This window comes from Mauremys reevesii, linkage group 7 (assembly GCF_016161935.1).
Source record: "Mauremys reevesii isolate NIE-2019 linkage group 7, ASM1616193v1, whole genome shotgun sequence".
NCBI lineage: Eukaryota > Metazoa > Chordata > Testudines > Geoemydidae > Mauremys > Mauremys reevesii.
In genome coordinates this window covers 36,120,174-36,137,369 of record NC_052629.1, presented here as the reverse complement: position 1 = coordinate 36,137,369, position 17,196 = coordinate 36,120,174, and the positions used below count along the sequence as shown (strand labels likewise).

General features: G+C 36.8%; 1 protein-coding gene across 22 annotated transcripts in view; it reads left to right on the top strand.

Annotated features, from left to right (window-relative positions):
- PCDH15 (protocadherin related 15) overlaps nucleotides 1-17,196 on the top strand; it is a 790,091-nt gene that overhangs the window by 736,487 nt on the left and 36,408 nt on the right. For all 22 annotated transcript variants that reach the window (XM_039547294.1, XM_039547276.1, XM_039547275.1 and 19 more), the window contains one exon: nucleotides 8,049-8,225. In XM_039547294.1, the coding sequence (XP_039403228.1) occupies nucleotides 8,049-8,225 (177 nt within the window). The remainder of the gene's footprint in view (nucleotides 1-8,048; nucleotides 8,226-17,196) is intronic.

The window sequence follows — 17,196 nt, the reverse complement described above, 5'->3', positions numbered from 1 at the left end:
TTAGCTATCTACCTCTCCAGTTATTTTTTTACTATACCAGGTAATAAACATTAATTCTTCAGTCTCCTACCTTTTCTCAGGTTCACTGTCCTACCTCAAAAAAGCCTTCATTCATCAAACTTGTCATCTACTTACTGAGTAGTCTTTCAGGTAATATGTAAAACAAACGCTATGACGTATCCTCTATAGTTGAATAAACTATCTATCAGTTGAGCCCACTAATTACCATATTCCTTTAATCTCTGCACAACCTCAGCAGTCTTATGAAGAGAAAGGAAAAAGAGAATCTTCTTCATTTGCTGTACTCTTATTCCTTCCTTCTATCAGTTTTAAGCAGTACTTCATGTTGTCCTTACATCCTACTTCCCAGGCTGCCTTTTTCTTTCCTAGCTTTCATAAGCAATTCCTACCTGGATAGTAATGGTCTACCTATGTTTTGTCCTCCACTAGTGGCTCCTAGATCTAAAAATAATAGAGGGAGTCGTTATGTGAATGTGTTTTCCCCTCAGTTCCTTGGGAAAAAAATAGCATTATACAATGCAGTCCTGTTGTGCCTTTTCAGATAGAGCTATAAACTGCTTGAACTACATTTTTAAACTGCTTACAACAGCAGTAAAATAAGACCTTCCTGCTGAGATCTCGGATAGGCCTGTTTGGCTGAAGTAGAGATGTAAGTGTATTGCTCTTTGGGTGAATGCAACATAATGCTTCTTCCTTGGCGTCAGAAATAACATATTACAATAAAAAAAGGTGCCAAAGACAGCATGATAGTGGGCCTCCTAGAAAGCAGGAGCACAAAGAGAAGAAAAGAAACTTCAATCAGCTACAAGGAAGGCTAATTTACCTAATTTTATATAAACTGTCTCCAAATGATTGTCATTCCCCGATATAAAGTATTATAGTCTACCAGTTGGTCTTTACAAAATCTCTATAAAATATTTATAAATATGCATATTAAACTGATTCAATGCAACCTTTTTGCATAGATACATTATTGTACATGATACAACAATAATCTTTTGTACAGAACAATTATTTTGAGAGGGGGAATACCTCCCTTGGGTAAGCAAAGCAAGATCATACATTATTGACATTTAATATAAGTAATTAATTTAGCCAGTTTATACTGTCCTACTTTCCTTTGTCAGTCAGCTTCCCTGCAAAATCAGATTACAAAAAATGTGCATTATGTCCTAAGAATAGAACCTAGCCCCAAGTCTGCCTTCTTTGGTATGTGTAGGCTGGCCAAAGCAGGCAGAAAGCTGACTGGTGAAGGATTTCACTGGCTGGTGAAGGATTTCCCTGGCATTGTAGGACCAACAAAAACAGCTCTGTGCCATTTTGGAAAAATCTACAGGTGGCATAGAGCCAACATAATCAACTCTGTGCCACTCATGCACCCTGATCCTGTTATAAGGGGCATGGTGTGGGAGTAGTTTGCCTGCTTAACCACAGTTGGCAAGGTATACTCAGGAATGATTGATTGGAAAAGCAGGGAACTTTAAAATCAGTATTGAGATATATTCACAGAGCTGCTTGGGAAATCTTATATGATGTTTGGAAATGTCAGTACTGCTGTTTGCTAATTTGAATAATCACTAAATTCATCCACAATTTTTTTAAAATCAAGAGTCAAAATTTTCAAAATTGGGCACCTAAAGTTATGCATCTACATAAATGCCCTGGTTTTCAGAGGTACTCAGCACCTGCAGCTCACATTATATAGTAATGTAGTTATTTCAGAGTGCTGTGAAATAGATGGCATTTCATAAATCACTTTCTGTGTGCTCCAGTGATTCCACATAGTAAGCTATAAAAATATTAGAGAAAGGGGAAAAAAAACCCTTTCCCTTAGGACTTTTTCATTTTGAAAGTTTTAAAGTGTTTAGGTATAGGTACTGGTCAAAACCAGATTGTTCTCTAGGTTGAACTGGGTTTACATTTTTTTTCTTGTCAGTATCACCTATTGTTTGTACAGGTCTTTTACACAACAACAGAGAAAAGAAATATGTTTTATAAAATAAGAGATTGTGATTGTTAAACCACAAAATTGGCAATAAGACTTGGTAATATTTGTACTATCTGATGTTAATTTTAATTCATTTCATTTTTTCTTTTTAAATTGGCAAGCTTTCAAGTTGACAGTATCTCTTTAAAGTACAGTTATTCTCTGATAAGTACCAGTGCAAGAATGGCATCACAGAGTTCTATTATTCACTGTGTGTCCATTATTCTTATGTCAAATATGCTCAGTGTCTGAGTCAAAATGGTTTTTCCCCCTAATAGTCAGCCCTGAAATCTTACTCTGGTATGTGAGATTCAAGGAGAGATCTTCCCTTCTGCATACCTATAATAAATTTTTTCAGGCCAAATTATGCCCTCAATGGCACAGGTACAAATCTCTGGTCATCTTCATTTGCACAAGTATAATTGATTGGAATTTGGTAAACAATTCTGATGAAGATGCACAAGAAGGAAGAGAATCCAGCTCACTGTTCTCTGTTGACTGTGCAGAGCAGTGAGAGTTAAGGTAGTAAAAACTATTTTTTTCACTTACTCAGTAGATATGAATCTAAACACATGCAGGGGGCAGATCTGTTGAGAAGAAGGTGCAAATGCTGCATAGTCAATTATCAAATTAGAACTTCACTTTAAATTAATTTGAACTAATACATTACCTCTAATTACAAACTTTATTATTGTTTGCTAAATGTGTCTTTTCATGTTTGTTTCTAAAATATTGTGAAAGAAGAGAGTCCTTTGTGCTGAAAATAAGCTGCCAAGTGGTAGCTTACTGCAGTGTGTTTAGTACCAAATGTAAACTTGAATTACTTTTGAAGTTACACTCCAGAGATTTGCACACTTTTCAATAGTATTTTCTTTAAATGCTACTTTGCAATCTTCAATGTGTGCTTTTTTGTTTTTCATTGAATCATCATAATGTTCTATTTTCTATATATAATAAATTGCCTTTATCCTAAAAGTATAATTATTATTGTAATTCACATGTACTCTGTTTCTTGCAACATCAATCAAAGTCAGTTGTCTGTAGTGTAAGTATTTGTCATAGTCAAACACTATTATGTTATTTATTCTTCGATTCCAATAATGTTTTAAACAGCTACTCTGTAATGGGATTGAGAATCTGGGTAAATTTGAACAGCTGCCATGAATTCTTGAGAATAAATGCATAGTATTATAAAGTTCTGGTAATACTAACCATTGCAACATTAACAGGGATGTCAAAAACATAACCAGTAGGAAGACAGAGGATTGACTAAAACTAAGTGCTGGTAAATGTAACTGCCTATGAGAAACTGGTTTGATTTTAGCACTGATGAGTTCAGAATTCATAAGATACATAATGAAAATGTGTATGAACATTTCTAGATCTTTTTGAGCCGGGTACAATGACTGGTCCATGCAAGAAAGAAAATATTTGGGCAATGTTTTAAAGAAAATTGGGGTTTCTTTTAGTCACTTGTAGTCATGTAATATTTTGGATTTTTTATAGTTACCTGTGGGGTTTAGTCTTACACTGTCACAATCTTTACCAGACCAAAATTGCCCTAAAGGAGCATTAATTAGGTATGTGGTTAATTAGGCAGGGTTGCAACTCCAGCTGCCAAGTAGTGTGTCATAGGTAGAAACAAAGCAGATTTAATACTCACAGTAGTCAATGAGTGCTTGTTTGTTTGAAGCCAATCAGTTGCCAGTGTACTTAACAGGAACGAGCTTCCAATCCATACCTGCTATTTTTTGGTTGATTTGGGACTCTGCATTGTGTCTGGCCACATTTGGCAGCTTGGAGTATACACATGCTGCTAGATTAGAAACTATATCTTGCAGAGTTTTGCTTTTCAGAAACTTACAACAACACTATAGCTCAGGGGTATTTTGGCATTTTCACAAAGAGAAGGAAAGAGGAGTCTTAGAAATTAACGGAAGTCAATAATCTTTTAAAATTGTGATTTAGCAGTATTGCTCTTTCAGCGTTACTTTTCTCTGCTGAATACATGTGGTAATGATTTATCAGGGAAAAACAGGAGCAGAAAGTTTCCAGTTATTTGAACCAATGAAAGTGTCTATCTTGACACAGGTTTGATCAGTCCTAAATGCCCTACACAAGTTCTAGGACTATATTAGCAATTAATATAGTCAAACCTCTTCCATTTTTGTATTTCCAGGACATCTATTGCACAACGCCACATATTTTCCTGAATGTGTTTTTAAAGTGAAGGATTTTAGTCACTCATAGTCCAAATTTTTATTTTTCTCCCATCAATGTATATGAATCCCTAAAAGTTGTTGGGACCTGTTCACTTTTTAGACCTGCTCCAAAATTCATCTGGAGAACACTTCCAATGCGGTATCACCAGGAAGGCTTAAAGAGAGCTAGGACACCACATGCAGACTGTACAAAGGAAGAAAACAATATTTTTTCTTAATGTATATATTAAGATTTGTATTGTTCACATGGGAATATAAGCATCATTCCCTAACCCCCGCATGAAGACCCTTCAGTCTGACTCCATGTACACATTATGGTTCACTCTTGCACTCCTTTGAAGAATTGGCCTTAGAGTATACTTCACTTGTATGGCTTATGTAGCTATGCCTCAGTTTTGCTCATTTAGGCTATTTTACAAGCCTATATATTGCTTCATTTTACTTCATTCCTATTAAAATGATTTTTATATATAGTATAATACACTAGCTACATGGAGTTAACATTTTTATATGTAGTATTTCCATTCAAAAGTCAGTGTTAATGCAAATATCTTGATTTATGCAGCTAAGCATATAAACATAAGGGAATGCAAAGTTAAGACTGTAATTGCATTATAGACTTTTGTTACATGATCAAATAGAATCCTACTATACTATCACTTATTCAAATAAGATTGAGTGGGTTGTTCCTGTTCCTGGAATTTGTGAACATTTTCATTCTTCCCTTACCAACACTATGAATCAAAGAAGAATTCTTATAACTTGCCATTATGTTTAGTACTCTACCTGGATTACTGACCAGAAGATCTGTTCACTACATATCCATTATTTGCTGTAACTGCTCTAAAAACCTATTTTATCAGATGCAGAGTACAACACACACCTGGAGAGATGCAGTTCTGACTAACTAAACTGATATGAAAAATTAATATTTTTTGCTTGTCAATTCCTCTAACAAGTCAGCAACTTTAATGGGCACCAGGAAAGGTATATACCATATACTGGCTAAGTTGAAGCACAATACATTCACTTCTATACTGATATTATCCTTTCTAAAGCTTGTTCTATGCTTCTTTTGGGATAGGATTAAATCCATATAAATTCCTATAATATGATAACTCATTATGTCAACATCATGTGTATTTACTATTTTTACATTCATTTTATTTTAATTTCTTGGAGAGGTTATTCTTTTCCTCCTTCTTTTACTGTGTCCTACAGCAATGCCTTAGGTATTTCTGCTCAGGGTAGGTATGAGCTCTGCTTCTTTCTTGTTTCAGGGGAAACTCTACAAACCTTCATAAATATGTTTTTCAGGAGTAGTTAAGAGTAATAACAAATATTTCAGGCCTTTTCCATAAATAGATAATTTTATGTAGAAAACTTCAGAAAAACATGTTTCTAAAACCCTTGCTCACATCCAGTAATCCTTACTGATTCAAGTAGTCCCACTGAAGTCAGTTATTGATACTGCCAATGGGACTTCTTGCATAAGTAAAGTATTATTCTGTGTGAGAACTTCTGCAAACATTGATTTGCAACTTAGGAAGACTTACATTCAGTAACACACAGAAAAAAGAAATGTATTAAATATTAAAATTAGTGAAAGTCACCATCAAGAATCAGTAAAATGGTCAGTAAATGTTATCTTCTGTAGTCTACTGCGTTTCTTATTAATCTTATTTTTCTTGCCTAGTGATACATTGATATTCAAGCTGATATTTCATTGAGTGTACTACCATATTGTGATTCATGTGCATAAGCCTTGTCAAGTAGTGTCAGGCTAAGCAGTGTTAGGCCTAAAACTTCTGGAAATTGTAAGAAGCGAGTACAGTTAAATCCTGTGAGCATAGGAAACTTCATAGACTGAAAAGGAAACTCTGTAAAGATAGATACAGACTTGTGGTTACTATGCTCTGCAACCAAAGACCTCTTTAAGCTAACTCAAGCATTTTTGAGTCTAGCAAACTGACCACAATTAGCCGCATAGAGAAGAGATGAGCTGAGCACAGTTCATAAGTTCAAAACAACCGGAAATACCACACTGAAACATTTGGCCACCTTCATTGGTTGACCTGTTTTGAAACACGGCCAGCAAATACCTTATAAATAAGGTGTAAAGACGCAAGTGTTTTGTGTATGTGTTGACCTAAAGGAGATCACGCTTTGTCAGGCTCACATACACCCCCTGAACCAAAGGGACTTGCGCTTCACCGACTATCTGTGCCTGGCCAGTACAGGAAACAGTTGACTGAAAGGTAATGCATCTTTGAAAGAACACAGAATAAGGTTTCAGACTGAAGAGGTCTAGTTGTGCTTGAGCTAGTTAATCTTAAGTCTGTACTAATACTGTAGTTTAAGTATATTAGTAAATTGTTTAAGTTGTTTAAAAATAGTAGTAGTCAATAGTTAATCGATATACAGTAACTGTCTATGTTTTGTGCCTTGCTGGAAGCAGGTACAGCACTGGTGAAGCTAGTAGTTTATAAATCATAATAGCTTTGCAAGTCGCTGTGCTTGTCTTCAGTATAAGTTACCATCAAGTTTATCATAAAAGTCAATAAAGTTTATAAGTTGTTATATAAGGTTATAGGTAGGTTAAGGTTAGTAAAATATAGTTAATCAATGTATTCATATTGCGTATAGAATTGTATTTCTTGAGGGTGGTTACAATACATGTGAAGTTGCTAAGCAATCAGTAATAGTGGCGTTGCATGTGCTTGTGACTATTTTCAATATTATTTGCCTTTTGTATGTGTACTTATAATAATAGATAGTTAATGCATAATATCACTTGTACTTGTGCTTGCCTCCATTATAACTTGCCATTTGTATTAATCCTCACTCAGTGCTGGTCTTTAATTCTGTTTTTCTTATTCTGTCTGTGTTGCCTTTATAGTCGTAATTTATTAAAGCCTTTCTTGAGGAATTATTAGTTGTTTAGTTTCTCTTTTGTGGACACTACTCAACCTCATTACATGTGTGTTGGGTGGTGGGAAGTAGCGATCAACCAGAGCCCCACTAGGGCCCTGATGTGAGGGCTCTGACGTGTGCCTCCTCCGTCCATTAATATCCAGACATATACTATATACAGCAGTTTGCATTGATTGCTTCTTTTTCTGGAAGTAAAATAAAGTAGATCTGCTGTAGTTCATTGTTGTTATTCCCCTGAGATCTTGGACTTAGGTTAAGTGATTTAGAAACAGCTATCTGTCCTCCTTTGTCACTTTCTGTATAACTTTTGGAATTTGTTTATAGATAATTTTTATTTTCCGGTAGTAAACCTGTCAGACCAATGTTCCAACCTCTCCCATGGTTGTAAAGTTTATTTACACCTTTAGGAGTTGCAGGTATACTGGTACCTGATATGTTATATCATGCTGTATAGCCAGATGATATACTCCACTGAAAATGGTTGAGGATATTATTTTTGTGTGAGAGAGAATTTACTACCCCTCTAGTGTAAAGGTAGAACTAAAGAGTTCTGAAACCATATAATTCCACAAAAGCTTGACAGTTTTATTTGTAAAATACAGTTGCAATTTCCCATGAGTCATTTAAAACTCAAACTATATCATAAATACAAAGAGCTAGACTTAAGGAAACAGTGTGCAGTGACTTCCCCTAACATTGCTAAGTTTTTCCTAGGAGGTCAGTATTTAAGGGGTTATGTTGGAATGGGTATTTTATGAATGGGGCTTATAGGGTTAGCAGCCTACAAAGCCAATGTTTTAGTCTATTAGATTACAGTTCAGGTTTTTGTTAGTCTTCTTTAGAATGAATAAATCATTCTAATTTTCTGACTATTTCATTTTCAGGATTTTGGAACGCTATGTTCAAGATCAGATTCCTGGTGCAACGGTTGTGGTAGAATCCATTGGTGCCCGCAGATTTGGAGATGGCTTTTCAGAAGAGGATTACTCCAAATCTGACTTAATGGTCTATGCAATTGACCCTCAAACAAACCGAGCTATAATGAGGAATGAACTTTTCAAGTAAGTATCTAAAATCATTTGTCACTGATGTCTGTACTCTTGATGCCTGTTTTGCAGCCCACTCGCTTTATTGTCCTTCATTGCCTTGGACTTCTGCTGATTCACAACCTTCAATTCCATTCTTCCCAAGATTCTTACAGATCTCTGGAAAAATGTGATGTTTGTGGGTGCCTCCTGCTGCTCATTCCACAAAGACAAACCCTGCGCCTTCAATGGATTGATGGAGCAGCTTATTATGGAGTGGATTCTCATGGAACTTTTCTACTCTAGTGAAACCAGTGGTCACCTTTATGTGGGAGGGGGCAATCCAAGACTAGATTGATAGTGCCTGAAAGTCATTGCCATATATTAAATGGCTAGACATTTATATGTGTAGTGAGAATATGCACAGTCTAGGATAGGATCTACATAGGATTAAAAATATTATAGGGGTTATAAACCTTCATGCTTCAGGGCTGAAGCCAACCACTAACTAATTGGGTTAGGAAAGAACTTCCCCTCTGGGTAGTTTGCGCCATTGCTCACTACAGGGTTGATGCACCTTCCTTTAAAGGTGGTACTGGCTGCTGTTGTAGACAAAATATGGCAGTAAATCTACTAGTCTAATCCACTAAGGCAATTCCTTCATGTTCTTAATTCATTTCCAAGTGGGTGAACATTTTGCCAGCATCACAAAAACCACCACAACTATTGGCTTATCTTTGGTAGTCTCAGAAACCAAGGACTGAATGGCATGGGAACTATCTTCTCACTCCTAGACATGGTATCTTTAGGTAACGGCTGGGGTAGATGGCATAAGGCAGTCTGTGTCCATCACAGATCTAAAAAGCAAATGACTGTAAGCTTTCTTCTGGATTAATTACAGTATGAGGCACCTAGATCCATACAGGTAAAAATTATAAGGCCAGAAGAGTCTGATCTCCTGTATAGCAGAGGCCACAGCACTTTCCAAAATTAATTATTGTCTGAACTAGAGTATATCTTCTAGAAAAACATCTAATCTTGATTTTAGAATTTCCAGTGCAGAATTCATCATGCCGCTTGGTAAATTGTTCTAATGGTTATTTACCCTGATTGTTAAAATGTTGTCTCTTATTTCTAGTCTAGTTTGTCAAGCTTCAGCATCCAGCTATTGGATTTTTCTAGATTGAAGAACCCTCTATTATCTAATTTCTATTCTCCGTGTAAATATAGAGGTGATCAAATCACCCCTTAATCTTCTCTTTGATAATTTCCTTGAGACTTTAACTATAAAGCATGTTTTCCAGTCCTTTAAGCATTCTTCTCTGATCCCTCTCCAGTTTTTAAACATCAGACACCAGAACAGGGCACAGTATTCTGACAGTAGTTGTAACAATACCAACTCCAGAAGTAACATAATCTCTATACTCCTACTTGATATGCCCTTGTTTATGCATCCAAGTATCTTGTTAGCCCTTTTAGCATCATACTGGGAGCTCATAGTCAGCTGATCTTTCACCACAACTCCAAAATCTCTTTCAGAGTCTGCTTCTCAAGATTGAGCCTCGCATCATCAAAGTATAACCTGCTTTCTTCCTAAATTTATGACTTTACGTTTAGTCATACTGAAACTCGTATTGTTTCCTTGTATCCAGTTAAGCAAGCAATCCAAAGTTGCTGTGTATTTGTGACCTGTCCTCTTCTTTATTTAACATTCCCCCAATTTTTTTGTCACCTGCAAACTTTATCAGTGATGATTTTATGTTTTGTTTCATCATTGATAAAAGTATTAAATACACCTCTACCCTGATATAATGCTGTCCTCGGGAGCCAAAAAATATTACTGCATTATAGGTGAAACCACATTATATTGAACTTGCTTTGATCCACCGGAGCACGCAGCCCCGCCCCCTGGAGTGCTGCTTTGCCGCGTTATATCCAAATTAATGTTATATCGGGTAGCATTATATCGGGGTAGAGGTGTAACACAAAGCCAAGAATCAATCCCCCCAGGACCTTACAAGAGCCACAACAATGATGATTCCCCATTTACAATTACATTTCGAGACCTATCAACCAGTTCTAAATCCATTTAATGTGTGCCATAGATGCAAGTGGATGATAGAACAGACAGGGTGAAGCAAATAGTTGCATGATGGATGGATAGAGGGATTACATACAGTACCTGGATTAGGCTGACCCCCTTAATAATCAGTGGTTGCTTGTTACAGGTCCACTGAGGAAGTACAGAAGAGATCTGTTGCTGTATCCATAAAAAGAGTGCTTGTCAAATCCCCTGAAAAGAACCCAGGGCCCAATTACCTCCTCAATTGCACTCAACTCTCAACAAAGTCAATGGGAGTTGTATCCACAACTGGTGGGATAATCTGCCCCTGCATTTTATGGATAGAGAGGTATTTGCATGTGGGATTCATTCAAATTAAATGGGGCCCGCAGTTTAGGCCCCCCCTAAACTCTTTATTCCTGCTGTCCCTTGACTCTTTCATCCCAGATGACCACATTTGACAGTGAAGTTGTTGGGAGTCTTGGGAAGTTAGAGAATGGCTCTACCAAGTGCACACCAGTTTGAACATACTTCCTGTAGATAGTGTGTGATCCAGCTATCATGATGATTGTGATAACCCTTGTAGATCCTTGTAGCCCAGTGTTCCTAAATTCAGACTTGGATTCCTGCAAGATCCTGCCTTAATCTACCTACCTACAAAGTGAACCAATACACATGCATGTGGGCAATTACCATATTTATGTCAGGGTCCATTGAAAGTACAGAAATGTATTTTGTAGTCCAGACTTGGATATACAGTATTGTATAGTGAGGAGAGGTTAAAATGCAAATTTTCAAACGTATAGAAAGCATTAGCTTTCCTGGTTTGTACTGCTACAGGATAGTACTAGCTGTGGAAGGAACCTCATTAAAATGCTTCATGTGCCTCCATAGCCAGTGCATTTTTTTTCTTTTAAAGCTTTTAAAAATTTAAATCAGCAAAATCCTGGAGAATGCTTTCCTGCCCTTGGGGTAGAGGTGAATGAGCATCATCTTAGTAAAGTAAAGGACAGGAATGAAGTAAGAGTTTCATTACTTGAAATCTGAAGCATTACCATGTTTTAGCTAGTGATGGGTGAATCTCAAAAGATTTGGTTCAGATAAGCTCAGATGCTTATTCAAATCTAGAGAAACTCCTTCCCTAAAACTGCGGCATTCCTACCCGTAGTTGGGCTTTTAACAGGGAGGTTCAGTGATCGTTCCCCACTGCACAAGTGAGATGTATTCAGAGGCAACATTAGTGGTCCTCCTCCCACTGGAAAGAGATTTCTAGGTTTTATAACCACCCCATGCCATCCCACTAAGAATGATCATCACAGGGAGTACAGTACCAGGAGGAGTATTCTTGGTGGCAGGGAACCCTGTGTAATAAACAGCAGATGCCAGGGGCTAATAGTCAGAAATAGAGAAACACATCAAGTCTCTATTTAAATACAGAGCTAGAGATGGCCAATAGTAGGGGTTATGAGATGGTACTGGGGATGGGTCTGCCTAACCCAGTATTTCCCATTCGTGGAAGAGGCTCATATTTTAATATAGGAGGTACGGAGAACATTCAGAACAGTTCCTATTTAGCCCAGGAGTTTGCCCATTTGTAGTTTTAGCATTCATACAAATTATTTGAGTATGGGAAAATACTTCCAGATGTCCTTCAGTGAGCCTTTACTAAACATTAACTTACAATACATATAGTGTAATTCTGAATATGATCCATAATTGGATCACTAGCTTTAATCTACATTTTGAGCTTTAATAGAAGGTTCCCACCTTTACCTGTCAATTTCAGAAAAGAATCTTTAATTGGGTCTATTGATGAATATTGGGATATGACACTGGCCCTTGTGTCAGCAGATCTGGTCCTCTAAAGATTCCCCATATGTGATGAATTTTCAGGTGACTTAGAGCCACAATAGCAATTCCTATACTAGCCCCCTGCATGGTTTGTACAAGAAGGAAGTGATTGAGGTATCCTGTCATCTCTCGTTACCAAAATGGACCTAAGGGCTATTGGCAGCTAGACACAAATTAGGGCAGCATCAAGGCTGTCTAACTTACACTACTGCTCCAGTCTCCAGCTAGTCTCAGAGTTAGACTGGCGAGTGGGGGCAAATACCTAAAGGTACATAAAGCCACTATTATACTCATCTCCTGAACTGCACTAAGTGCATCTTGAATGCAGTTCAGCATCTGAGTCATTGGCTAGAGCAGATGTGGTATCGCCATAGCAATTTTTCAGATTGCGTTTAATCGTTCCCACTCAAAGAGTTCTGTTCAAATAACATACAAGATTAGACTTGCAGAAACAAAAAACAGTAAAATTTGAATTTTGTTTAAAATTTAAACTTTAGCCTATGCTGCTCATTGCCAGTTGGGCACAGTAAGAATTTCTCTGAACTATGGGTGATTTTTACATACGCTAATCATTATAATACTTATGAACAAGGAGGACTGCACAGTCTTCTTCAGGACTCATAATCAATAAGGGTTAAATATATGATCTGGCTTGGCCTATGTGCTGTCTTGTGAATGCACAGTAAGTAAAGAAAATCTATTTGAGGTTATTCTCAAGTATAGCAGCAACTGCATCAAATTATTTCCTCCACAAATGACTAAAAAGCAATTAAACCATTTAAACTATTTGGACTGAAAATACCAGCATATTTTAATTACACTTTTTTTTTATTGATTAGCGCACTAAAAGCATTGTAATTTATAAAAAATTCTCTACTATCTATTCACCATAAAAATATCCTGCATTTAAAAAATCCACCCATCTGAGCCCTTGTGCAGTATGTCATGTAGTGAATGTGTAGGTTGAGTTATGAACCCCTTAAAATAAGGGTTTGTAAAAAACAATGTTAACAGAATCTTAACTGAGACAGTGTTAAAGTCTCCCAGAGGTATAATGCTGGCAAAGCTGAATACTTGCATATTCTTCATCAGCACAGAAGACATCTACCATACACCAGTGACATCTAGTGAGCAAATGAAGAACTAGAGCTCTGGTCTCCATTATGCTTCCATTTTCAACATTCATATTGCAGATTCTGTTTAGGTAAGGGTAAATTAGTTTTGCTAAATTACCAAAAACAAACACATTATCTGAAAACGGGCCAAAGACTTAGTTACGAATGTTAGCAAAACATAGTAATAAAACAGGAGAAAGTATTCTTTCTTAAAGAAAATATTATTCTCAAGACCTTTGGTTAGAAGGAGCTGATGGATCAATGAATGATTAATCATTATTCCATTATCAAGGTAGTATTATGGTAGCACTGTTCATGTTTCCATAGTTCATGCTTAGCTGAACATTACACATAGGCAAGGATTCAACCACTTTGTTGCATATGAAGAAAACAGCATATTCTCCCAAAAATTATAGCACTTTTTGATTTTTTTAGAATGAATATTCTGAGATTTTAAAGGTAAAAGTTCACTAGTTTCAGTTAAAATTAATTTTAAAAAATGGTCCTTTAATAAATTTAGCACTCAGTAGCGGATTGTTTCTGTATCTCAAATGATATTATAATGTAATAACACAGACACTTAAAACTTCCTTTAGAGTTTAAACTTAATGGAATTCATATGCATAGATTGCATATGAAGGTATTTTTGATTAATGGTACTATATTGCATTACTGTTCATAACTTCAGAAGGACCCCTGAGGAATAATTTTTTATTACACTGAAGACCATGTGGAACTGTCCTCTTTCAAAATGGCTGTCAACGCCTGTTGTTGTCAATGGGAGTTTGGTCAGAACCTGCCCACGATTAGGAGGCCATTTTGAAAAGGACATCATGGCCCAGAAAAAAAAATCTGTTAGATTTTGAGTTTTAGGCCAAAATATTTTGATTTAAAAATGATTTTTTTCTGTGGAAAGCAGATCCCCTTGTGACAATTTTAATTTGTAGTTTAATCAAAACCAAAATTTTTAATCGAAAAACAATTAAGATGGAAATTTTTTGAAAAGCCCTATTCCTGTATGGTAAGTGGAGAATAAGGGTGCGCTCCTGGAATAGCATAGCCATATGCTGCCCCTTACTCAGATCAGCTTACAAAACTACAATCTGACACCTAAACTAAGCAATACTATCTCTAGTTTCAGCAAAATTTATTTTGCTTTTTTCAGTGTATCTCAATACACCAGTTTGTTAACTTTGGTCCAAAATTATACTCTCTTACACTATTATACATCTGTAGTTACTGTAGATTTCGAGTAATGACAGTAGAATGTAGTCCCTGATAATTAACTCTAATTTCCAGTAGTGTCTAAATCTATCCTGGCAAACTCCTTTGTCTATTTTCATACCTGTGTTGTTATAGTTTTCTACTAATAGTCAGAAGCCAACAGTCCAGAATTGAGAATACTAGTCAATGTTGGTTGCGATCAAATTGTATTGTCATCTGATGACTGTCTTGATGAAATATGTAAAATGAGCTAATGGGATATAGCCAGTGTGGAGTGGACAAGGTTATTTCAATTGCTTTCTTGGTGAAAATCTCAGCAGAAAGAGACAGGCTTTTGAGCCACACAGAGCTCTTCTTTGAAGGCTTGTCTCTCTCACCAACAGAACTTCATCTAGTAAAAGATATTACCTCATCCATGTTGTCTCTCTAACATGCTGGGACCAACACAGCTACAACTACACTGCATGCATTATGCTACAGTAGTAGTACTTCTTCCAGAAGAGGATTGAAAATCTATGGTGGCATGATATTGGTTTTATACTGATTTTTGTACTGTACATTCTCTGAATAAATAGAACACTCAGTTTACATTGATGTCAGACTAGCAACTTTCATGAGTCCCAAACTAACTTAAAAAATGTATGATTATGCTCTACTTAATGTATTTAAAGTATTATAAAGATTGTGGGCATTATTTTCCCCTGTTCGAGCCTCTTTGCATGCCACTCAGGAATCTGGACACAGCTGCTCAGCTTAGAATTCCCTTGAAAGAGCAGGTACTATGAACTAGCTTGAACAGGTTCCTGCATAAGCCATCCCCCACCTGAGCATACAGGGCATTTCCCTAGCTTTCTCTAATTTACACAGTTACTGGAGCAGGTGTGGCTTGATAATTGTGGCTCTCTCATTTCCCCCCAGCCCCAAGCAGATCTTGACACAGGAACGAATCTGGCCCAATACATGCTATGCTTTGTTGGATAAATAACACATACTTACAGGCTAAATGATCTAACTTCTTATGCAGAGCAGATGTAAGAATGACATCAAAAATAATTGAAAGGCAGTTTAGTGGCATCTTCTCCATGGAATCTCTTTCATTTTAATATGAGAGAAGTGAGGTCAGTCAGGATATGTTTAAACATTTCAGAGTGAGCCTCCCAGCCCAGGTCAAAAGACTCAAGCTAGTGGGCTTGTGCTGTAAAAATAGCTGTATAAACAATACTTTGAAGTTGCAGCTCAGGGTGGAGCTTGGGCTCTGAAGCCTAGAGTCTGGGGTGGACTTCTGTGATTTGATATTCACCTGGTGATTTGTTGTTGTTTAATCTTTCTGTGACTACTTTAAGTTCATCCGGAGTAATATCCTCACAGCAAACATCAAGTTCTGCCATTTTCCCTAGAAAAGATTGGAGGTGGGGGGGAATTCCTAACTGTAAGAACAGTAGGACAATGGAACAGACTGCCTAGTGAGATTGCTGGAGGTTTTCAAAAGCAGGCTGGATAGGCATCTAGTCTTAGATGGCTTAGACACAACAAATCCTGCATCTTGGCAGGGGGTTAAACTAGATGACCCTTGCAGTCCCTTCTAGCCCTATGATTCTATGATTATCAAAGTTAAATGTTATTTCTGGCAAGAGTGTGTTAAGGCTGTCATGGAAGTGTTCTATCCATCTTTTCATTTGCTGGTCTAAGGTTTTCCCTTGTTTATCTTTCATTGGACCTTCCCTGTGGCTAAAGTCTCCAGCAAGTCATATAGTGGTTTGATAAAGTGTTCTCATGTGTTCCTTCATTGCTGCCATTTCTGTTTCCAGGGCCTATCTATTGAGAGATGCTTTTTCTGGCTGATCTTTTTTTACTTCTTTATCTCTATATTCCTCTTTTCATTGTTTACCTTACTTTGGTTGTAAGGCATTGAGTAGATTTAAATTAGCTTGTTTTCTTTATGCAATAACATCCCACGTGGTCTTGATAGTCCACTATTCCTTCCTAACTTTGCTAGATTCAAGAATGATATATGATTTGCTAATGGCTTCACATGCCACTTCTTTATCATTTAAACACTGTTTCTGCCATATTTGAAAGCTTGTTTGAAAGCTGTAATTCAGAAACATTCCTTATTTGTTCATCCCCAAGCTTAATTATGTTAATCTTTCTTATAATTGTCTTTACTCGTAGTTTCCTCAATTTCATTTTCATGATGGCAATACATGGTTGATGATCACTGCCTATGTATGCTCTGTTGTATATGCAGACATCTTGAAGTGATGATTAGAACATTGTATGTACAAAAATGATCTATTTTATTTTTAGTAATGCTGTCAGGGGAGATCCATGTTGTTTTATGGCTCTCGTTATGAGGAAAGAGTGTCCCTTTAATAATCTGATTCAACTCACATAATTCAAGAACACATTTGCCACCATTTTGATGGAAGCCAGTTCCATGTGTGCCATTATGCCATGATTGTCTATCCCCACCATAGCATTCATATTGCCCAAAATATGTCGTAGGACTTTGCTGATGAAGTCCTGCAGAATATAATAACAAGTAGCCTGATCAACCTTGTCATATTCATTCAGTAGGATATAACGTTGAATGACAGTGTCTGAAATCTTGCCTGTATAATTTTGCCATTAACTGATTACCAGTGTAAAATTGCTCTTTGTCCATCAACATTCAAGATCAATGCAACTCCTTCTCTTCCTCCATCTGGATTTCATGGGTATGTAGACGGCCTGACTCACCCCTGCAGCGCCTCCT